The sequence below is a fragment of the Sceloporus occidentalis genome, unplaced genomic scaffold (assembly GCF_023333645.1).
Source record: "Sceloporus occidentalis isolate IW3139 unplaced genomic scaffold, rSceOcc1.0.p SCAF_3, whole genome shotgun sequence".
NCBI lineage: Eukaryota > Metazoa > Chordata > Lepidosauria > Squamata > Phrynosomatidae > Sceloporus > Sceloporus occidentalis.
Window position 1 is genome coordinate 224,925,513 of NW_028316983.1, and position 20,680 is coordinate 224,946,192.

The following is a 20,680-nucleotide window of genomic DNA, read 5'->3' on the forward strand; positions in this document are numbered from 1 at the left end:
GATTTTGGCGATATTATAGAGAAAAAATCTACAGACTTTGGCTGTAGTCTGGATCTGAGGGATAAATGACAAAGAGGAGTCAAATATGAAACCAAGACTGCGGGCTTCCTGGACTGGCTGGATAGAGATGTTATTGACAGAAATAGAAAAGGAGTAGTGAAGGGTGGGCTTAGGAGGGAAAACAAGAAGCTCGGTCTTGGACATATTGAGCTTCAGGCGCCGATGGTGCATCCAGTGGGAGACAGCTGTTAAACAGGATGACACTTGCTGCTCTAGCTCAGGCGAAAGATTAGGGGTGGAAAGGTACAGCTGGGTATCATCGGCGTACAGATGGTAGGAGAAACCAAAAGAACTGATAAGTTTGCCAAGGGAGAGTGTGTATAAAGAGAACAGAAGGGGACCCAAAACAGAGCCCTGAGAAACTCCAACAGATAAGGGGACAGAGGTTTATCGTAATGAAACTTTATCTTAATGAAATCTAGAAGGCTATTTATGGTTTTGATTTAATAATATAAATATATAAAAATGTGTGTGGGGGGGTTGTTCTTGTTTTGCTTTTTAGAGGAAAAAAGAATAATTGGGAAAAGGGCAAGGCACAATGAATCAAACCAAAGTACTCACTCTGCAATATAATCCATAAACTTCCTTGATTCCTAGAAGATAAAAGGTAAAGACAACTTTTTTATTTAGGTGAAAAGGACGACTTCTCAAATTTATACACAATATAAAGAGATAAGTGTCAAAAATGATTTTTTGTGCTGATAAGAATTATAACTACATTTGAGCCTACAAGGAAGGTAAATCCATGTTTGAGCAGCTTAACTTTCTACTCACTTGAGCCGTAAAGTTTCCTTGAACAAGACCCTCTACCCACAAATGTGACTTGAAAGCTTTCACAAATTCCAGCAAAGATTTTAAGGTAATGCCATCTGTAATGGTCTGATATTTCTCTATTAAAGACCATCTGCCATGTTCCAGTATTGAGAGTCGCAGATCTCTGTAAATCCAGGAAAACAATACATAAAAAGATATGTGCTGATTTCATTCATTCATTCATTCATTCATTCATTCATTCATTCAAATATTTATATTTCACCCTCTATGTAAAGAAATCAGGGCAGTGAACAATAAAACTATACAATGTAATAATATGTTTTTTAAAAATCTGAAAATATACTAAACAGTTTAATAGGGTAAAGGTTGAAACTCAACAGGTTAAAACCACAAAATACATTAAAACAATTCAAAACTACCATGGACCCTGCTGGAGTTTGTTACCAAGACCCTCTATGGATACCAAAATCTGTAAATGCTCACGTCCCATTAAATAATATTAAATACATTAAATACAATGGCACAATAAAATGCTGTTCCTTATACCAAATGGTAAAATCAAGGCTTGCTTTTTGGAATTTATATTTTAAAAAAATACTTTTAAGCTGTGAGTGATTGAATCCATGCATAAAGAATCCATGGATACCGAGGGCAGACTGTATGTCCTTGTACAGATTTGTATAGAACCAGTTAAACCCCCAACACTTTTGTTTTCAGCTCATGCCAGAATGGTAGCAATATAGATGACAATTGGGTCTCCAAGTGGAAGGTTTTCCATAACTGGAGTGCCATAGCAGAGAAGGCCTGCATGTGCGAGGAAATTATTGTCTCTGTTCAACCTATTGCTGATGGACAGCATTCCATCTTGGACCCCAGAATAGCTGTCCTTGAACAAAAGACTTCAAAGGAAGATTGGAAAGAGAAACAGCAGAATTGAAGTTTATCAACAAAGTACACACCATCAGCAATGGATTGGAGAGCTAGAATGATTTCTTAGCATACAGCACACGTTATAATACTAGCTAACCCGTGAGCCTCATGGGGGCTCTCTCAGCCAGTTCATCACATTTTCTTTTTGGAAGAATAACTCATTCATATGGTTATTTACTAACCTTGGCTTTAGACAACATCCTTGTCTTGTCTGCCGATGATTGTTAAAATTGAACTTGTTATCTGATCTAGACACCCAAAACTCTACACAAATTTGCATTCCTGTGAACATTCTCACGCAGAGACTGCCAATAGGACAGTCCCTGGTTTTCCATTCCACCAAATGCATCTGAGGAAGTAGGCTCAAGTCTACGAAGCTCATGATGCCAAGTTCTATCTTTCAGTTAGTCTCAAAGCTGCTTCAAGACAAGGTTCTTTTACAAAACTATTTGTAGATCTAGATCAAATCAATTAGATTTCGTGCACCATGATGTAGTAAAAATATTGAGATAAGTAGTCATTGTGCATCCCTGAATGATGGACAATCACTTTGACTTTTGCCAGTATGCAATCAGCATGTCTATAAATCAGCCTTATATCAAAGGTGATGTCAGGACTTTTTTTTCCTGCATGGTAATTTCTTTAGCCAAGTCAGTTTGTACCACTGAGGTCTTAACTTTTTGGACTTTCCACAGGTCTTCCTAAAATACTCACTTTGCCAGTGTTTCTAAGGTAATTTCTAAAAATACTCACTTTGCCAGTGTATCTGTTTTGATGAGATAATTAAAATATGTCTTTTTAAGCTGCTCCATTATAACCTGGAAAGTTGAAGGTGTGATACTAAGGTCAGCCAAGTGGTCAATGACAAGTTGAAAGAGCAGCTGAGGGAAAAAGGGGGAGAAATTTTGTTAATAAGACCAGTTTGGCCAAAGAAAAGACTAACATACACATAGATGCACAACCTTTTCTAATACATAATATATCAGTATATATAAACAGAAGTTTCTGAAATGGAAAGCAACTCTATTTTGCATATAGGATCTTGAAGAACCTGGAAATCAAAGGAACATTTCTAAGGAACATTTGATAAATATATTTAATCTGAAGTACAGAAAATAAAGGGAAACTGTGGTAATGGTCTTTAAACATTCAAAGGACAGTCATGTATAAAATGGATGAAAAGGTATGCGACACCATTCATGAATTACACATTTCCCAGAGTTGAGAATTATCAATACAAAAAACAAATTTCTAACCATAATTTACATTCATGTTCATGGTCAATAATGTGAACAGCATGAATCTGACTATGATGTCAAAGGAAAGTAGAATTGGGGCCATTCACGTACTGATGGTGCTCAACCCCTCTGGTGACTGCATCCAGCAGCTTCTTGTAGATGTTAAACATCATGGAAAACAGAATGTAACCCTTTGGCACTCTACAGCTTAAGAATTATGGAGCTGAACAAAAATTGTCCAATTCCATCTGCTATAATTGACCTTGTAGAAACAGAAGCACTAAAATGTCCATGGCAACCTGTTGATGACACCAAAAATGACAGAGAGATCTAAGAGGGTCAACAAAGTCACACTGTTCCTATTTCTTCCCCAGAGTAGGATGGCCCAGATGGTTTTGGTTGAAACTCCCAACCTGAAACTAAACTGCTCTAGATAATCTATATCCTCCTGAAGCTTTTGAAACTGACCAGCCACCACTCTTTTAAGCACCATCCTCAAAGAGAAATATGAAAGAGATATTAGCAATATGGCAGCATTTTTCATATACTACTGGGTCCAGAGAAGTGCTTTTCAGGGAAGGCTGTATTATCACCTCTTTTAAGGTGTCAAGCACTACCCCACGACCCCATGCACCACAATCACTTATACCCTCCAAGACTAAATCTTATCAATCAAGATTGGCAAGGCTCAAGTCGACATGTAGTGGGATAGAAAGATTCAAGTATGCAAATTTAATGCCTTAGACTGAAATAATTGAAACTAGATGATGCTAAAGACACCACCACAAATCCTGCCACAACTGTAGTGTCAAGATCTGAGTAGAAACATGCACTTCCTTCTGTAAATCCTTAGCAAATTAATTACAGCGGATGACTTAGTGTTCCATTCTTATCACTTCTGATCCCAACCACAATAAACTGCTTACCACCTGGAACAATGAATGTACCATGTAGTACACACAGAAAAAAGTTATTATATTTGGCCATACTCATTTGACTTGCACCACCTGTTCTACCATCATCAGCTATCCTGTAAAGTCACCCATAGATTTTCCATGAATCAGGGGACCTGAAAGGACACTGGAGAGTTGCGTCATAGCCTTTTCCATCTCATTATTCTATAGCAAGAGTAAGTTTTATGTTTATTAAGTAATACAGGCTACTCACAGGCAACTTATGATTGAAGCCTTTCACTCGAATGGTGAGACCATGCTCTTTAGTTAGAACTTTGTATTCCAACTGGGCAACATCTGCTTCATAGGCTGGCTCAGCAAGGTTGTGGGTGAGAATGTTTACAAAAGCATCAAAAAGGACCATACTGGATGGGGAACAATATAACAAATACAGCAGAGTGAATGGCGTTGTTGTCTTAGCTCGGAGGACTGACAAAAAGTGGACATATTAATACTCTTGCACTAGAAAGGAATCATGTTTTAGAGTTTCATCTCACCATATGCTGTAATCGTGTCCCCTCAAATATTGCCCTTACTCCAAAGAAGTAAAATATTAAATATTTCATCTTCATAGGCAAGGATGAATGATTTCTATAGTTTTGGCTTTGCTGTATGTGGAACAGTGAGATCCTGCATTGTCAGACATAGCTATGGATGACACCACAAAAAACACTATGAAATGTCACCTTGCAACCCCTACTTCTTAAGCCAAGCAATACCTCAGGCTAAGGGTATTTGAGGCTCTGCAAATTGGGACCCTGGGAAATGATTACAGTTGCATTTATTCAGTTGCAGGGTGTGTTGAACAAGGCACCTGGAGAGATCCTTTGGGCCTCATCCTCTGAGAGAAGACCATAGGTAGATGAGGAGGCCCTGAGAGCCATATCTGGAATATAGGGCAGAGATTATCCAGCCCCTTTCTAGATGCTTACTCCAAAATGGAAACCAGTTTGCTCTGATTTAAAATACTGTTGTGTAAAATAGTAAATTCAGTTGTAGTAAATATATTTTGTGGGTCAAAATTCTGTTGGTATCACTTGTGTTTCTATGTAAGTGTTGGACTTTTCTTTTTTTGGTCTTATGTGTAATGTCCACATTCAGTTCAAGGTTGTGGAATTGGAGATTCGTGTGTGATGCTGTTGCTGCCTGTACACATCCTCAGCCAATGTATAATCTATCTGCCCCTAAAATTGGAGGTAGTACACTTTTGGTTGTATATTGAATTGCCTGTATTCACTTCTACATTTGGTAACAATATATTAGCTTTATATTGGGTTGTGAGTTAGTTCAGTTAGACAATAATGCCAGTCAACAGAAGGGGTTGTGTAGCAGCATTAGCAAATAAATCCAATGTGGAGATTTTAAGCTATATAACCATGATGTTATATCCACCCCCATTTGCTAATTAATATCGGCCATCAGATTTATATCATTCAGGCACTGACATTTCCATGCAAATAAATAAATTTAATAATATTTATAAAATATTTAAATGATACATAAAAGTGAAAAAAGAATACATACTTCAATGCAGACTGTTGTATCAGTGGAGACACCAGATAGAAACAGATAAATGCTGAAGAAAAAGTATTGAATTGGAAACATAAGAAGCAGAAGCAAAATTGCATGAAATGTTTCTCACACTTGCCTCTTTTTATTTATTAACTTAAATGTGAGTTATATGTTGTTCCAAGACACAATTGAGCCACTTGTAAGCTATCAAGATTGCTAGGGATCCCTCCAAATTCAGTTCCAGGAGACAGTACTGTATTTACAAAGCTCTAAATGGACCATCACACAAGTACTTAAAGGACCACTTTATTAAGCATCAAAATCAGCCAGAGATAGCTCTGCTTGTGGTATCTAAGAATAGTATGACCCACAGGTCTACCACACATGGCAGGATTTTCTAGGTAATATCACCTCATTTATGGAACTCCCTTCTCTCAAAGATCTTATTTTCCCCTCCCTTTGTCCTTCAGGTATCAGTAAAAAACATATCTGTTTGCACTACATTGTTTTTTGAATAAGCAAATGTTGGATCAGACTTTTATTTTTATTGCTTTTATTATATTTCAGCAAACATTTGTGATTTTTAGATATTTATCATTTTAGACATGTACATCTTGTACTTTTGAAGTTGTTATTTTAGAGATTTGTAATTTGCGGTTTTAACTGTTTTGTTTTTATAAAGAAAATTAGCTACTCTAATGTTTGAACATTGGACATGGACTCAGAAGAACAGGGTTTCAATCCCTGCCCAGCCAAGTCCGGTTCTGGGCGCCACAATTTAAAAAGGATGTTGAGAAGCTGGAGCATGTCCAAAGGAGGGCGACTAAAATGGTGAAAGGTCTGGAAACCATGCCCTATGAGGAATGACTTAGGGAGCTGGGGATGTTTAGCCTGAAGAAGAAAAGGTTAAGGGGTGATATGATAGCCCTGTTTAAATACTTGAAGGGATGTCACATTGAGGAGGTAGCTAGCTTGTTTTCTGCTGCTCCAGAGACTAGACCCCAGAGCAACGGATGCAAGCTACAGCAAAAGAGATTCCACCTCAACATTAGGAGGAACTTCCTGACAGTGAGGGCTGTTCGACAGTGGAACAAACTCCCTCAGAGTGTAGTGGAGTCTCCTTCCCTGGAGGTCTTTAAACAGAGGCTGGATGACCATCTGTTGGGAATGCTTTGATTGAGATTTCTTGCATGGCAGGGAGTTGGACTGGATGGCCCTTGTAGTCTCTTCCAACTCTTACTATTCTATGATTCTATGTAAAACCACTCTAACTCTCCCAGCCTCAGAGGAAGGCAAAGGCAAATCCCCATTAAATAAATTTTGCAAAGAAAGCCCCATGATAGGTTCACCTTAGGGTTGTCTAAGTCAGGAACGACTTGAAGACACACAGCAACAACAAACCCAGATGCTATGAGAAAGGGTGGGGGTATGAACTGAATTAACAACTCCCATATCATAAAATGTGCAGAAGAGAACAGAAAATTCCAAGCACTGGATACTCTCCAAACACACACAAACCATAACTGGATACTCCACATGTTAACTTCCTATTAACCACAGATTTTGAACTACTTTCCAGTCAGTTTCCCAAAGGATACCTTGGTAAGAATCTACTAGAAGGAAGAGCTCTCCAGAGTGCTGGCTGATATTAATAGTAAACCAAATGATCATGAAGCCATTCAGTATTACTGTACTTGATTTGTTCTCTTTCATGCTTGTAAACACATGAGGTGTCTTAAATACTTTCTATCAGAGTTTACCTTTGGGGACACCAAATTTGTTGTCTTCCTTGTACCAAAGGCATCCTTGACGTGTATCAAATATCTTTTGGGGATATTCTTTGGCACGTTTGCTGAATGGCTTCACAGAGAAATCTGTGGCTATCATAGGAGATAAAATATACCGGTTACTAGACAGCGAGCCCATGCTCATTCATACAATTCGATATAAAGGTGTCTTCTTATGTAGCTCACCAGAGGTGAATGATTACAACTCCCATCATGCTTCAAGCAAGCTAGTTGGATAGAGAACTAATTGAATTCACTTGAATAGAATTTTAAAATATGTTAAATTCTATATGTGATGTTTGCTATTATGTTTGCACATTTTTAATATGTGAATCAAACACTTAATTGCTGGTATCCTTAAAGCAGTATATCAGGCAAGTCATTTATACTGCCACTTTACATATTAGAACAAAAGGCTTTGAAATTGATTTGACTGAGATGATCTGATAAAAAGATGAAAAACAAAAAGCATGGGGCCATTTGTGAACCTCAGCACTTTTGTGGCCTCTGTCAAGTCCACTTGTCATGGCTAGGAAAAAATCAAAACATTCTCCCTTGTGCCTGGAAACACTCTGCCCTGCATGTCTACAGGACTCTATGGTGTGGGAGGCTGTAATGAATTGATGGATGAGCTGGCCTCTGAATATGGTTGCCTAGACAACAACAACAACAACAACAACAACAATGTTTATTTATAACACCCTTTCCACCAAAGGGCAGTATTTCAGAACATATACAATAAAAAACAAATGATGAAACACCACATTATAAAATGCTCAGATATTGAAATATTAAAATAATATATTAATAGGCTAAAAACAAAAACAAACAAAATTCTCCCCAATTAACAAACACACTATCTAATTGTAGATAGTCCTCTTGTTATAGTACTGACCTATGTATTTATTTTCTTTTGGGAGGTGGAAATCTGGATTTAACTCAAAATCAGTGGCCCACAGTTTTCTCCAGTATTCATCAATGTCTGTGAATATACAACATACTTAGAGCAAAGACATACAACAACTGAGTACTAAAGTCAGAATTGTCCAGGCCATTATATTCCCAGTTACCAGGTATGGATGCGAGAGTTGTACAGTGAAGGAAATGGACAAGAAACTAAATCAACTTATTCAAAATGTGGTGCTGAAGGAGAGTACTTAGGATACTGTGGACAGCCAAGAAGACAAACGGAATCTGTTCTTGAACAGATCAGACCAGAGTACTCCTTGGAAGCTAAGACACGTTATAGACCACCCAAAAGGGCGGTCTACTGCCACCCTTGTTTGCTGCACGAAGGAGCCGTAGTGGACAAACCATGCGGCTCCTCTGCACAGCAAAAAGAACCTGCAAAAGTGGGTTCTTCTTGCGGCGCAGTTATGATGCTGCAAGGTGCCAATGCTACCCTTGCGGCATCACAACTGCACCGTGATGTGCGGATGCTAGCCGTCCGTCATGTCAAAATGGCGGTGCCCATCTGTATAGGGCACTGCCAGTTTGACGCCCTCGTCACATGCGAGGGGCGAGGGGCGTCTAAAAGTGCCGCCCCTCGCACGTGACGGCGGCGCCTCTATGGGCCCGTCTATATGGGCCCGCCACAGATGATCAAGTTGAGACTGTTGTACTTTGGCCACATAATGAGAAGGCATGAATCACTGGAAAAAACAATAATGCTATGAAAGGTAGAGGGTAGAAGAAAGAAGGAAGGCCACAGACCAGGTGGCTAGACTTGACCTGGGCAAGGCAGTAGAGGATAGGGGTTCTTTGAGATGCCTCATCCACAGGGTCATGGGTCATAGTCAAGGGCAGCTAACAACAACAACAATATGTTTAGTATGGCAGACTGAAGTCAACAGCTAATGTTGCTAACAGCCATCACATTCCATTGTATCAAAACTGGGCTAAAATGCAGGTCAAATGAATTGTTCCACTGCTCATACTGATTTCAGAAACCTTCTAAAGCCAAAGAACTGCCTCCCCTTCCACATGGGACACCAATTCAATCTCTTAATATCATATTGAAACAGAGAAATAGGGAAGCAATTAGCAATTCATATTGAATTGAGGCGCAGATAATCCCCTCAGATCGTCATTCTTAAGACTCCTCCTCTTCTACTTGTCTTAATGCACCAGATGCTAAGGAAGCACATTTTACAATGTAACTGTAAAAACTTTTTAAACTGTTTTACCTGAGGCACAGTATCTTGTCCCAAACCATTTTTCCTTCAAGTCACATATTTCCTCATAGGCAGGCGATAAGAGAAAGATGTTTACTTTTTGAGGAGTGAGATGATTAAGTGCATCAGCAATAATCTATAAATATAAAAGAATATACTGTTCAGTTTTAATCAGCCGTTTCTAATGTACAACTGGAAAGAGTTATGCCCCCTCATTGGGTTGTCCTATCCTGATTGACCTAAGCCCATTTGCCAGGCTGAACAGACTGGCATGATATGTCAGCTTGGGGGCAGTGTGGGGGTGTGGCATATGAATGATGCATGCCCCAGCAGCGTTGGGACGTTTCTCTGCAGCATGGCAATTAGAAGCCACATGCTACAGAAATACGGATGAGCCACTGGTGCAGTGAAAGGGATGGCTTTTTTTTCCATCCCAAAAAGGAGCAGCATTTTGCCCCTTCTTTTTGGGATGGAAAAACACTGGATCAGGGCTGCAGCGAGTGGTTGCTGCAGCCCCAATCTGGTGCTCAAAGGGGCAGCCAGAAGTCCTTCCTTCGGGGTGGTCTGCTTCACCCCATAGAGAACCATGGCTCAAAGTGAGCTTATCAGAATCCTGATTGCATATTCTACATGGAGTTTCAGTCCAAAAGGCATGGAATAAGACTGCAAAAGAGTCAGACAGTTGAATTACAGATCTGTGCATGTATATAAATATTAGATATTCATTGTCACAGATCACACTGATGTCTGTATTTCTTGTTCTGTCTAAGGCACCAGTTTAGAGGTGCATACATCTGTCAATCAATTGCTGATATTCCAGATTCTTTTTCCTATTTCTGCCTGATTTCTTAAAAAGCAATGTGCAAAAACCAATTTCATATTTTTGTGCTCTTTTCATCTAATATATGTATTTTCCTCTAATGCACACACTTTCAGGTGCTTTTTCCTTTATACGCTTTTCAGTATATTTAACATAATATGCATATTTATGTGTATTAGTTTTGTTCAGAGAATTGCATCACAAAAAATTTGAGAAGTGTGAACATTAAATGTATCTGCAATCAGTACATATGTTGATTATGAAAAATGCACATTAATTTCATATCAAAATGTGAACTGAACAAAATTCTTCCCCATCCCTACACCAGATTAAGAACATGCAAATTTATTCTACTTCCATTTCATAAAAGTACAAGATTCAAAATTTTGTCAGTAAAAAAATTCTGGATGAAGACTGGGAAATGTTGGCCAGACAGCTTTTTTGCTTTACAGAAGAACAAATAGATTGGTGTTTGTATAAATTCTTTTCCCCAAACAAAAATGAGACTCACTTACTTCAGGGCTATACTCAGTCAGTAGCTGATCTCCTATTAGTAGGTCCTCCTTCTGATAGATGTGCATATACTCACAGATATTTTCTACATATTCAAGGGGGTCAGCCTGGGGATGAACAACACTTCAGAAATCGCAATGTCAAAAGGTTATAGTTAAGGTTTCTTAGGGAGTTGACTTTGAAACATGACAATTAACTTGAGAGTTAGTAGATAGATCAACCATGTATTGAAAATTCTACCATAGGGATAGAAGTGAGACAATATTGAAATACCTGTTCCTGGAAGCAAAATTCATTGCCTTCAATCTTCTGAATTTCTTCCCATATTCTGTAGGAAGGAAGGGAATTATGTAGCCTCATCTTTTATATTTATATATTTATTTTTCAATGAAGCCATGAACCTGAAGCCATGAAATTCTAGACACAATATCTAGTAGAAGCCCCCACCATTCGTCTATTTTTCTTTAAAAAAATAGATATGAGAATGAATAAGCAAGGTACGATAAATTGTGTGGGAAAGAAACATAACCTACATAAAACTGGTTTATTTATTAGGTGTATTTATATCCTGCCTTTTCTCTCATTCTCTCCACTTTATCCTCACAATGGCCCCATGATGCAGGTCAGGCTGACAGATAGTGCCTAGCCCAAGAAAGAAGGACCTATTTGGTGAATTTCATAGCTCCATTGGAGTAGAACCAGGTTGTCCCAAGTCCACTTCCAACAGTCAAATTTCCACAGCCCTGTCTGCATGTTCTAAATAATCTATAAAAAAATGTCCTGCAAGAAAGGCAGTATATAAATAAAATGAATAATGACTTACTTACTGACTGACTGAAAATGAATAAAATAAATGAACTAGCCTCCCCATCCTCTTGGCAGGGAGTCTGGATGATGCCCAAACCCTGAGGATGCCATGAACAGTCTGGCCAATGTCTGGACTATTCAACATCAACTCCAGGGTATATCCTTCTTAAAACAATCTTGAAAAGATGCAGGAGAAGCCTGGGTTGCATATGGGCTGCATATTGCCCATCGACAAGGAAATGCGGTAAGATCCACCTTGTTAAAGTTATATCCCACATCTATCATGGGAGCAAAAGGCAATGCAATAAACTCCTTACATGCTTTGAGGTCAGAAAGAAGTTCCCAGCTATGTGACTGATGCTGGTCACCTCATTCTGATACTAGGAGTGAACAACTCACTGCAGTGCCAGCAGCACTGGTTGGCACAGTGGGATGTACATGTGAACAGATGCTCTCTCTTTCAAATGATCTTGAGCATGCTTACATCCTTTCCTAGCTTATCTCTTCACCTGGACTGAGCTCACGGTACTAAAGCACAGTTCTCAAACATTTCTAAAAACATGCTATAACTTCTACTTATCCTATTACTACATTATGGTAGGACAAAAGCCTATGCAACTCCTTACATAGTCACAAAGGTGCTACAACACCCCTTTGCATACTGATATTCTAGACCAACACAACTATGTCACTGGATCGAAAAAGGTTGTTATTGAATAACAGTAACAGGATAATATGGGCAATCTGCCCTCCACCTTTTGGCATAGTATGGTGTATCAGTTAGATCTAGAGAACCACAATGGTTCCAAGACTAAGAAAAACAGGGATGTAGCCTGTAGGGGAGGGGGAATGTATATCAATCATTCTTATTCTTTTTGCTTGTGTAGTAAGCTCTTGATGCCTTCCAGCTGATACTGCAAACAGATTTATTTAAAAAAATCTCTTATCTAAAGTAATAAAGAAGATATATCTGTGATGTTTGATATGTGATGTCTCACTCACATGTGGAAGTCATAATGTGATGCTGCCTTCATGAACTGATAAGCATACATATGTGAACTGGCATACATGATTTTCCCCAGTGACCTGCATTTTGCCTATAACTTTTAAATTATCCTTTACCCCTTTCAGTTACAGCATCAGTTCCAATATAAACTGAAAATGCATTAAAAGAGGGAGAGAGAGAGAGAGAGGTTGAGAGAGAGAGAGAGAGAGAGAGAGCAGAAATACATTATCACAACTTTAAAGCATACCTTTTTTCAGGACCATTTTTTTGTAACATCTTCAAATATTGGAATATTAAATGAATAACCTGACGATGGAGAAATTAATCCATGAATCAATGGATTACACATCACTATGAGAAACAGTGGTGGAGTTTAAGTTAACAATGGTTTGATGAACAAGCCAGTTTCAGTCTTGCAGACAGCAAAGAAGCTTGTTTTGAGCTTATTTTGCTCGGTGGAGGTTTTTTTTGTACCTTCCTCCTCTGCCATTTCAAGCTGATGTCCCACATGTCTGCAGAATTCCTGGAACGGCATAGCCTTACTGTGTCACCACTTCACTCAGAGCTTGGAAAAGTTAATTTTATGGACAACAGTTCTCAGAATTCTCCAGTCAGTATGGCCAGTACTCCTGGAATACTACTTCTGGAAATCCCGCTGCAATTACATGCACTTAGGCCCTGTACACACCAGCCAAGACTGGCATGGGGGCGGAGTCGGAGAATAGCGTCCTCATGACACATGCCCAACTCCGCCCCTCAGGGCACCCTGATGCCATGCGCTGCTCTACATGGTGTACAGCATCATGGCGCTCCTTCAGTGCTACATCCATACGATGCAGCATTGAAGGTATGCCATATAGCTGCGGCAACATGGCTATGGCACCCTTTCGAGGGCGCAAAAAGGAGCCACTTTTTGCAGCTCCTTTTTGCGCCCTCAAAAGGCCAGATTGGGGTTGCCACGGCCCTGATCCGGCTAGGAAAGGGGCAGCGTCCCACTGCCCCTTAGGGGCTGTATGTACAGCCCCTTTGTCCACATAATATTTTCATTTTCTTGTTGTTCTTGCCTTAAAAATAGCTAGGGCAAGGCTCCAGAGCAAATCAGGAATAAGGCAGGAACTTGGGTTTGGATGTTAATGCAAGCTGTGGTTTGTAAGCCAGCTACAAACTATAGCTTTAAATAGGAGTTTCTTTCCTGCCCTGGTTTTTATTTTTTTTAAATCAGTTAGTTTCCCTGGGCACATCCAGACATTCACACAAAACACAATTAAGCCAAAGTATCCACAACTTAGTGTTCTTTGAAAGTGCTGCCCTCCATCTGACAGCTCTGCTCATCCCTGACCAATGACCATGATGGCTGGTGTTGATAGGAGCCGTAATATAAAACATCTGGATTGTAACATAGTGGGAAAGTCTAGGTTAGTGTTGTCAATTTCATCAATATTGTAGAGAATTCAACATCATTTATTGATTTATAAATGATTTTATGATTTTAAGTCTCTTTAGAAAGAATTCTACCCAATCATTAAGCAATTGTGCCTCACAAGCTCCCTTTGTCCATTAATGAAAAGCACATCATGAAAGTATTAGGAAGTGGAGCTTCATTCCTGGTTCCACTCCCAGAAGTAGTCCATGGATGTTATTGTCCAAAAAGTAACTTTTTCAAGTTCTGTCTTCTCTTTGAAGATCAGTGGGTTCAGGCCAGTACGCTTACCTCACTGCATCCTCAGAAATTGCCTCCTCCGTTCATTATAAAAGGATGTCAGGGTAGGACCAAAAAATTAGAACTGCTTCTTGGGTTCTCTCCTGTCAACAATGCCCTTCAACAGTCTACACTGGGCAAACAGGCCAGCCTCCTGCATTTGTCACTCAATGAGCATCCTTAAGAATGAACTTGTCACTTTATCACCATACCCACAAGTTTTACAATTCTATGGCTATTCATTATAAAGGTCAGTCCTGGGCACCAGTTCATTCCATGCATCTGAGCAAGTAGACCAAGTCTACAAAAGCTTATGTGACAACTTCTTTCACACAGTTAGTCCCACAGGTACCACAAGATTCCTTTGCATACTGATATTCCAGACTAACATGGCTATGTCTTTGAATTCTGAAATAGATTCTACCTCATAGAAATGTTCCAAACCTTCATCTGTCAAAGTCACAGAAATGCTGAAGATGGAATAGGTAGAATTTTGTTCAAATCCTGTTTCACCATTACCTCCAAATAATGCAAGAGCCCAAAACCTATTGTAAAATGAAAGTCACAGATCATTAAATATATGCACATAATTCTATTTTAAATTGTTTTCACTGTGAATGACAGTTAATTTTTAAATTAAAAATGACGATGGCCCATTCCGGACGGGCGTATAGTACGTCCCCAGGAAATACTAGGGTTAGGAAGGGGCATCACTTCCTGACCCCCCTAACCCTAGTACGGACTGGGTCCGTACAAAATGGTGGTGCCCATTCTACACGGGCGCCGCCATTTTGACGTCGCAGATGCATAGCATCCGGATGTCATGCGGCAGAAATGAAGCCGTAAGTGTGCGACTAGTGCCTCGCGGCGCCACTTCCAGGGTGCAAAAAAAGCACCATTTTGGTGCTTCTTTTTTGTTGCGCCCGGGAACCGTGCAGTTTGGCCGCTGCAGTTCCTGGACACAGCAACTGGCGGCAGCAGCAGACCGCCACTTTTAGGTGGTCTGTAACGTGCCTTGGTTTATGAAAATAAGTGCCATTATTTTTTTAAAAAAGAAAAATTAAATGGCTAACGATTTTACCTTACCCTTAATACAGTAGTTTCAAAAGATCAGTTATACTGAGGCTTGAGTGAAAGACAGCTGGATATATTTTTAATAATGGCAAATGATTATAATGGTATATAGCAATGATATAATAATAATAATTATATGGCATATATGATGTTAATGTATTATAACTTTAGCATTTTGAAATAGATTAGAAATTCTTCCAATGGTAGTCAACCCTAGAGATGTAAAATTTCCAAAAATTTTGATGCCACAGGGGGGAAAATGGGAAATTATTGGAAATTTGAAAAAATGCAACATTGATTTTGACTTCCGGTTGTGATGGTGCCTCACTAAGACAGACTCCGAGGTAGCTGCGGAGATGTCTCGGCCAAAACACTGCCCTGGACCCAGAAAGGAATTTCTGTAAGTCCGGGAAATTGCCCTGACTGTCAGGGCAATCAGAGGGGGCTCGATGGAGGACCCTATCTGTCTATGGACTGAGTTTATCTCAGAGTAAGTCTGACCGCTACGTGGAGAAGACGGAAGAAGCCATAGCAGGGAGTCTGAAGAGCATTCCACGCTAGTTTTGGGCAAGAAGCGATTCGTTTGCACAGGGACGCCAGCAATTTCTGATTAAACTGTGTTATAAAGAAGGACTTTTAGAACTAAGGCTACCAAAGCCCTTTCATATAACAGCTTCAAAGATCACATTGGATCAGAAGGTACAGAAAGGAAAGTACCTAGAAGGCTCTATCGTTTCAATAGTTTGTTGCTACAAAGAAACCCATCCAGCGAGAAAGGGGTTATATAACTCCAAAAAGTTTTTGTGGACTGTTTTTCTTGGATTGACTTTGTTTACTGGGAGCTTCTCTTTTCTGCGGACTCTAAGCTCATATATAAAAAACGCCAGAGAGAAGACAAAGGGTTAACATCTCGGCCTTGAGTACTCACCTGCAAAAGGATAAGAGCAAGTGGGGGAGTGTTGTCGGCAGAGGAGTGACGGCGCGGCAGAACCTGATCTTCAGGATGGGCAGGGGGAAGGAAGGAGTGAAGTGAAGATGCTGCAACAGGAAGAATCAAGGAGGGGAAGACAAGAGCGTCGAAGGAAGTGCGGTTGGAGGACTAACTGGAAGCAGAGACAGAGAGGACTGAGTATCAACGGAAGTAGTAAGAAGGGGAACAGACGGAAGTGCGGCAGAGTGGAGCAGTAGAGATCAGGAGGAGAGAGCATAAAAGGAAGGAAGGAAGGAAGGAGTGTTGGAGGACTAAATAATAAGAAACGATGTGGTAGACAGAGCAACGGTGGAAGAAGGTTAAAGGAGGACAGAAGTCTTACAGAACTGCTGGGAGAAGAAGAAGGTAGTAAGAAGAAGGTTTAAAGGCAAACACAAGCGCGGCAGTGTTGCTTGGAAGAGTAAACATCGGGACTAAAAGCTATAAAAGGGGTGCCTACTTGAGATGTGGAGATGAAGGGTGGTTAAAAGAGAAGAAGAGGGGCTTTTTGTGCTTGGAAAGAACAGAAGGTAGAGGTGCAGTAATTGAGAGACTTAGAGGCTAGAACAAAGTAGGAATTTGGATATATTAGGAAGGAGATTAATGTGAGATACAGACAGACATTGTTTGCTGTTTAGGACGCAAGGGAAAGGAAGAGGAAGGTGAAAGAAACTGACTTAAGGATACTCTAATACTTAAGGGGGAAAATATTTGCATGTTTGTGTAAAATTTGTATTAAACCAAAAGTGGGGGGTTCCTTCTGTTAGATTATTGTGTAAATACATTTCAAAAAAGTAGTCTATAGTTAGACTGCAAAGAGGATTAGACTTAATTGCGTTTACTCACATTAATTCATTTATGTTTCTAACCTCATACTGTATCTCATACTCTGGGTGGTGGTGGTTTGTATTCTTCTTGTTTTAAAGGATAATATCAAGAAGTGTTATGAGTAATATGAATACCAGACAACAAACCCAAAAAGCTAACCAATTAGCACAAAATCAAAGAAAACTCTCTACTGACAAACTTCAACCCCTAGAAATGAATCAACTTTTATTAGATAAAATAGAAAATCTTTCTACTAATCTCTCAGCAATTCTGGCAAAAGAGATGAATAATTTTAAAAAAGAGATAAAACAAGAGATACGCTCAGACCTAAGAGAGATAAATCAAAAAGTGGACACTCTGATTCAGGATAATCAAAAAATCAAGCAAAGGATTGAAATATTGGAATTCAGAACAGAAAAATTAGAAACAGACTTTGCCAAACTTTTGATTAGAAGAGAAGAAGAATTGGATGAAAAAGCAGCATGGGAGTAGAAACTAAGAGAAAAATGTCTGAAAATTAGAGGGCTCCCCGAAGAACAAAATGAAGATGTGGCAGAAAAATTAATAAAAGAAATCGCCAATTTTTTGAAGAAGGACCCTATATTTTTCAAAGATGAGATAGATAAAATCTACCACATTAATTCATTTATTGCCAGACAAAAAGGCCTCCCCAGGGATGTGGCAGTATATTTCGTAAGAAAGCATGTTAGAGACCAATTCTTAGCTGTGCATAACGACACCCCGTTCAAATACAACAATTTGGAGCTTAAAATTTTGAAGGATGTGCCCGGAAGGCTATTAAAGAAAAGGAAAGATTATACCCCTCTAACCTCTTTTCTAAGGAAAGAAAACATCCCATACCGTTGGGAAGTTCCAGAAGGTTTGACCTTCTGGTGGAACCAAAAAAGAATAAAGATTTTATCACCAGAACAGGCCAAAGCATTTCTAAGGAAAACTGCTGAGAGAACTAAAGATGTGAATAGAGTACCCAACTTGATTACAACTGAAAACGGAGGAAAGAAGAGTGCAAAAGGTGGAAAGGAATTGAGCAGTTTGCTGGTCGATCTTGGACATAAAGATAACGAGGAAGAAGAAAAAGAAGACTTAGGAGAGGAAGAAAATCAGGATTTGGGCCCTGGATGCGTATCCAATTCATATATAGAACCGCAGGAAGTTTTAACTGAGGAAGAAAGGATTAGAAGAGAGGAGAAGAGGGACGAAGCTGAAAGACTGTACTGACAAGAGAGGTTACTGGTGAAACCTCCTGAATTTTTGAACTATTACCTACTCGCCTTTTAAATTTTGAATTTTATAAACAAACCTGACATAAAAAATTAACTCTATTTGGTCTCTGTCTTGCTTGGAAGATACAGCTTGAATATGGCGAACCAACTAAAATTGATGTCATGGAATGTACAAGGCCTAAACACACCTCAAAAGAGGGGAAAAATATGTCATTATCTTCAAAAACTTAATCTAGATGTGATTTGTTTGCAAGAAACAAGAATTAAACAAAAGGATAAAAAGCATTTAAGATTTGTTAAATTAGGACAAGAATTTATTTCGGCTTCTAAATTTAAAAAGAAAGGGGTGGTTATCTATGTAAATACTAAATATGAAGCGAAAGAAATTTATAATGACTCTGACGGGCATTTCTTAATAATAGAACTAAATTGTAAGGGTCAGAAAATTTTGATTGTGGGTGTTTATGGAACTTTAGAAAATAAAAATAAATTCTACAAAAAACTTAAGAATATAATATTAGACCTAGAATTCGAATCTGTGATTATGCTTGGGGATTGGAATGGGGTGATTGACCCCAAATTGGATAAATTTTCTGAAAAAAAGGTCAAGAAACAACAAGGGAAACTACCAAACGAATTTTTTGAAATGATGAACACTTTGGCAATAGAAGATGTATGGAGATGTAAGAATAGAACAAATAAAGACTTCACTTTTTTTCCAACCCCCATAAATCCTGGTCATGAATCGACATGATTCTAGTGTCTGCCCATTTGATTTCGAAGGTAAATAAAGCTATAATTCTCCCAAGAATTTTGTCAGATCACAACCCCGTGCAAATTAATTTAATAAGCGAGAATAATGAATTTAATTGGAAAATCAGTAATACAATATTAAAAGACGAAAATTTGATAAAAAATTTAAAACAGAATATTCATAATTACTTTATAGATAATTTGGATAAAGGGACAAATTTACAAACGGTATGGGACGCTCATAAAGCAGTAATAAGAGGGTGGGTAATTAAGAAAGCATCCGAGATTAAAAAGAAAAAGAATGAGAAATTGGACAGTTTAAATGAAGAATTGAGAAGGAAAGAGAAGAAATTGAAAGAAAATCCTAAAGATCAGATGATATTGTCTGAGATAAAATTTATACAAACTCAAATTTCGAATTTATTGGTGGAACAAATGGAAAAGAAAATTAAATTTACTAAACAAAATTTTTTTGAATTTGCAAATAAATCAGGGAAATTGTTGGCTCATCAAATAAAAAGGGAGAAAGCAAAACGTTTTATAACTATGTTGAAAGAAGATGGGAAATTTTTGGTCAATCAGACTCAAATTAAAGATTGTTTTCTTAAATATTACAAAGACCTCTTTAAGAAACACATGGTTAAAGGGAATAAAGTAATAAATTTTTTAAAGTCATTGCATACCCAAAAATTTACGGAGGAACAAAAGGATATACTGAATTCTGAAATTTCGGCTTCTGAGGTATCCCAGGCTATAAAAAAAGTAAAAACGGAAAAACTCCAGGTCCTGATGGGTATACCAACGAATATTACAAAGCATGTGAAGAAACTATTAAGGATCATTTGGTCGAGGTGATGAATGAAGGTTTAAAAGGGAGAATACCCCAAACATGGCTACACTCTACAACTAATTAATTCCAAAAGAAGGTAAAGATTTAACGTTACCAAAAAATTATAGACCTATTGCCCTATTAAACTCCGATTATAAACTCTTTGTTTCAATATTGGCAGAAAGACTAAAAAAAGTATTGATAAATTGGATACATCCAGATCAATCCGGCTTTCTCCCTGGAAGAATGATTAAAGATAACATTAGAAACTTAGTAAATTTAATAGAAATACATAGTAAAAGAACTGATAAAAAATTGGCATTCTACTTTATAGACGCCGAGAAGGCCTGTCTCAACTGGTCTCAGGGCCAACTCATTGTGCTGGTAATACTCTTGATGTGATCTTCAGTACGGACATGGAGGTTCCGTGGGTAGAGATTTCTAACGTCTCTCCCTTGTCATGGACGGATCATTTCCTGGTTGAGGCTAGAATCAAGGCTCCTACCATTAACCCTCCCGGGGGTGGCGGACCTATTAGGATGGTCCACCCTCGAAGGCTGATGGAACCCATAAGGTTCCAAGAAGCCCTAGGGGGGTATACGACTGGCTCTGACGGCGATTCTGTTGATGCCCTAGTCGACATCTGGGATACTAATCTCTCTAGGGCTATACACAGCATCGCTCCCAAGCGTCCTTTCCGGCCTGCTTC

General features: G+C 38.8%; 1 protein-coding gene across 1 annotated transcript in view; it reads right to left on the reverse strand.

Annotated features, from left to right (window-relative positions):
* LOC149317570 (nardilysin-like) overlaps positions 1–20,680 on the reverse strand; it is a 71,753-nt gene that overhangs the window by 19,574 nt on the left and 31,499 nt on the right. The window contains exons 12-23 of the mRNA XM_089518934.1: positions 14,698–14,818; positions 12,822–12,880; positions 11,035–11,089; positions 10,764–10,868; positions 9,441–9,564; positions 8,150–8,236; positions 7,228–7,347; positions 5,480–5,531; positions 4,170–4,320; positions 2,518–2,645; positions 835–997; positions 622–653 (exon numbers count right to left, since the gene is read on the reverse strand). Of these exons, the coding sequence (XP_089375060.1) occupies positions 622–653; positions 835–997; positions 2,518–2,645; positions 4,170–4,320; positions 5,480–5,531; positions 7,228–7,347; positions 8,150–8,236; positions 9,441–9,564; positions 10,764–10,868; positions 11,035–11,089; positions 12,822–12,880; positions 14,698–14,818 (1,197 nt within the window). The remainder of the gene's footprint in view (positions 1–621; positions 654–834; positions 998–2,517; positions 2,646–4,169; positions 4,321–5,479; positions 5,532–7,227; positions 7,348–8,149; positions 8,237–9,440; positions 9,565–10,763; positions 10,869–11,034; positions 11,090–12,821; positions 12,881–14,697; positions 14,819–20,680) is intronic.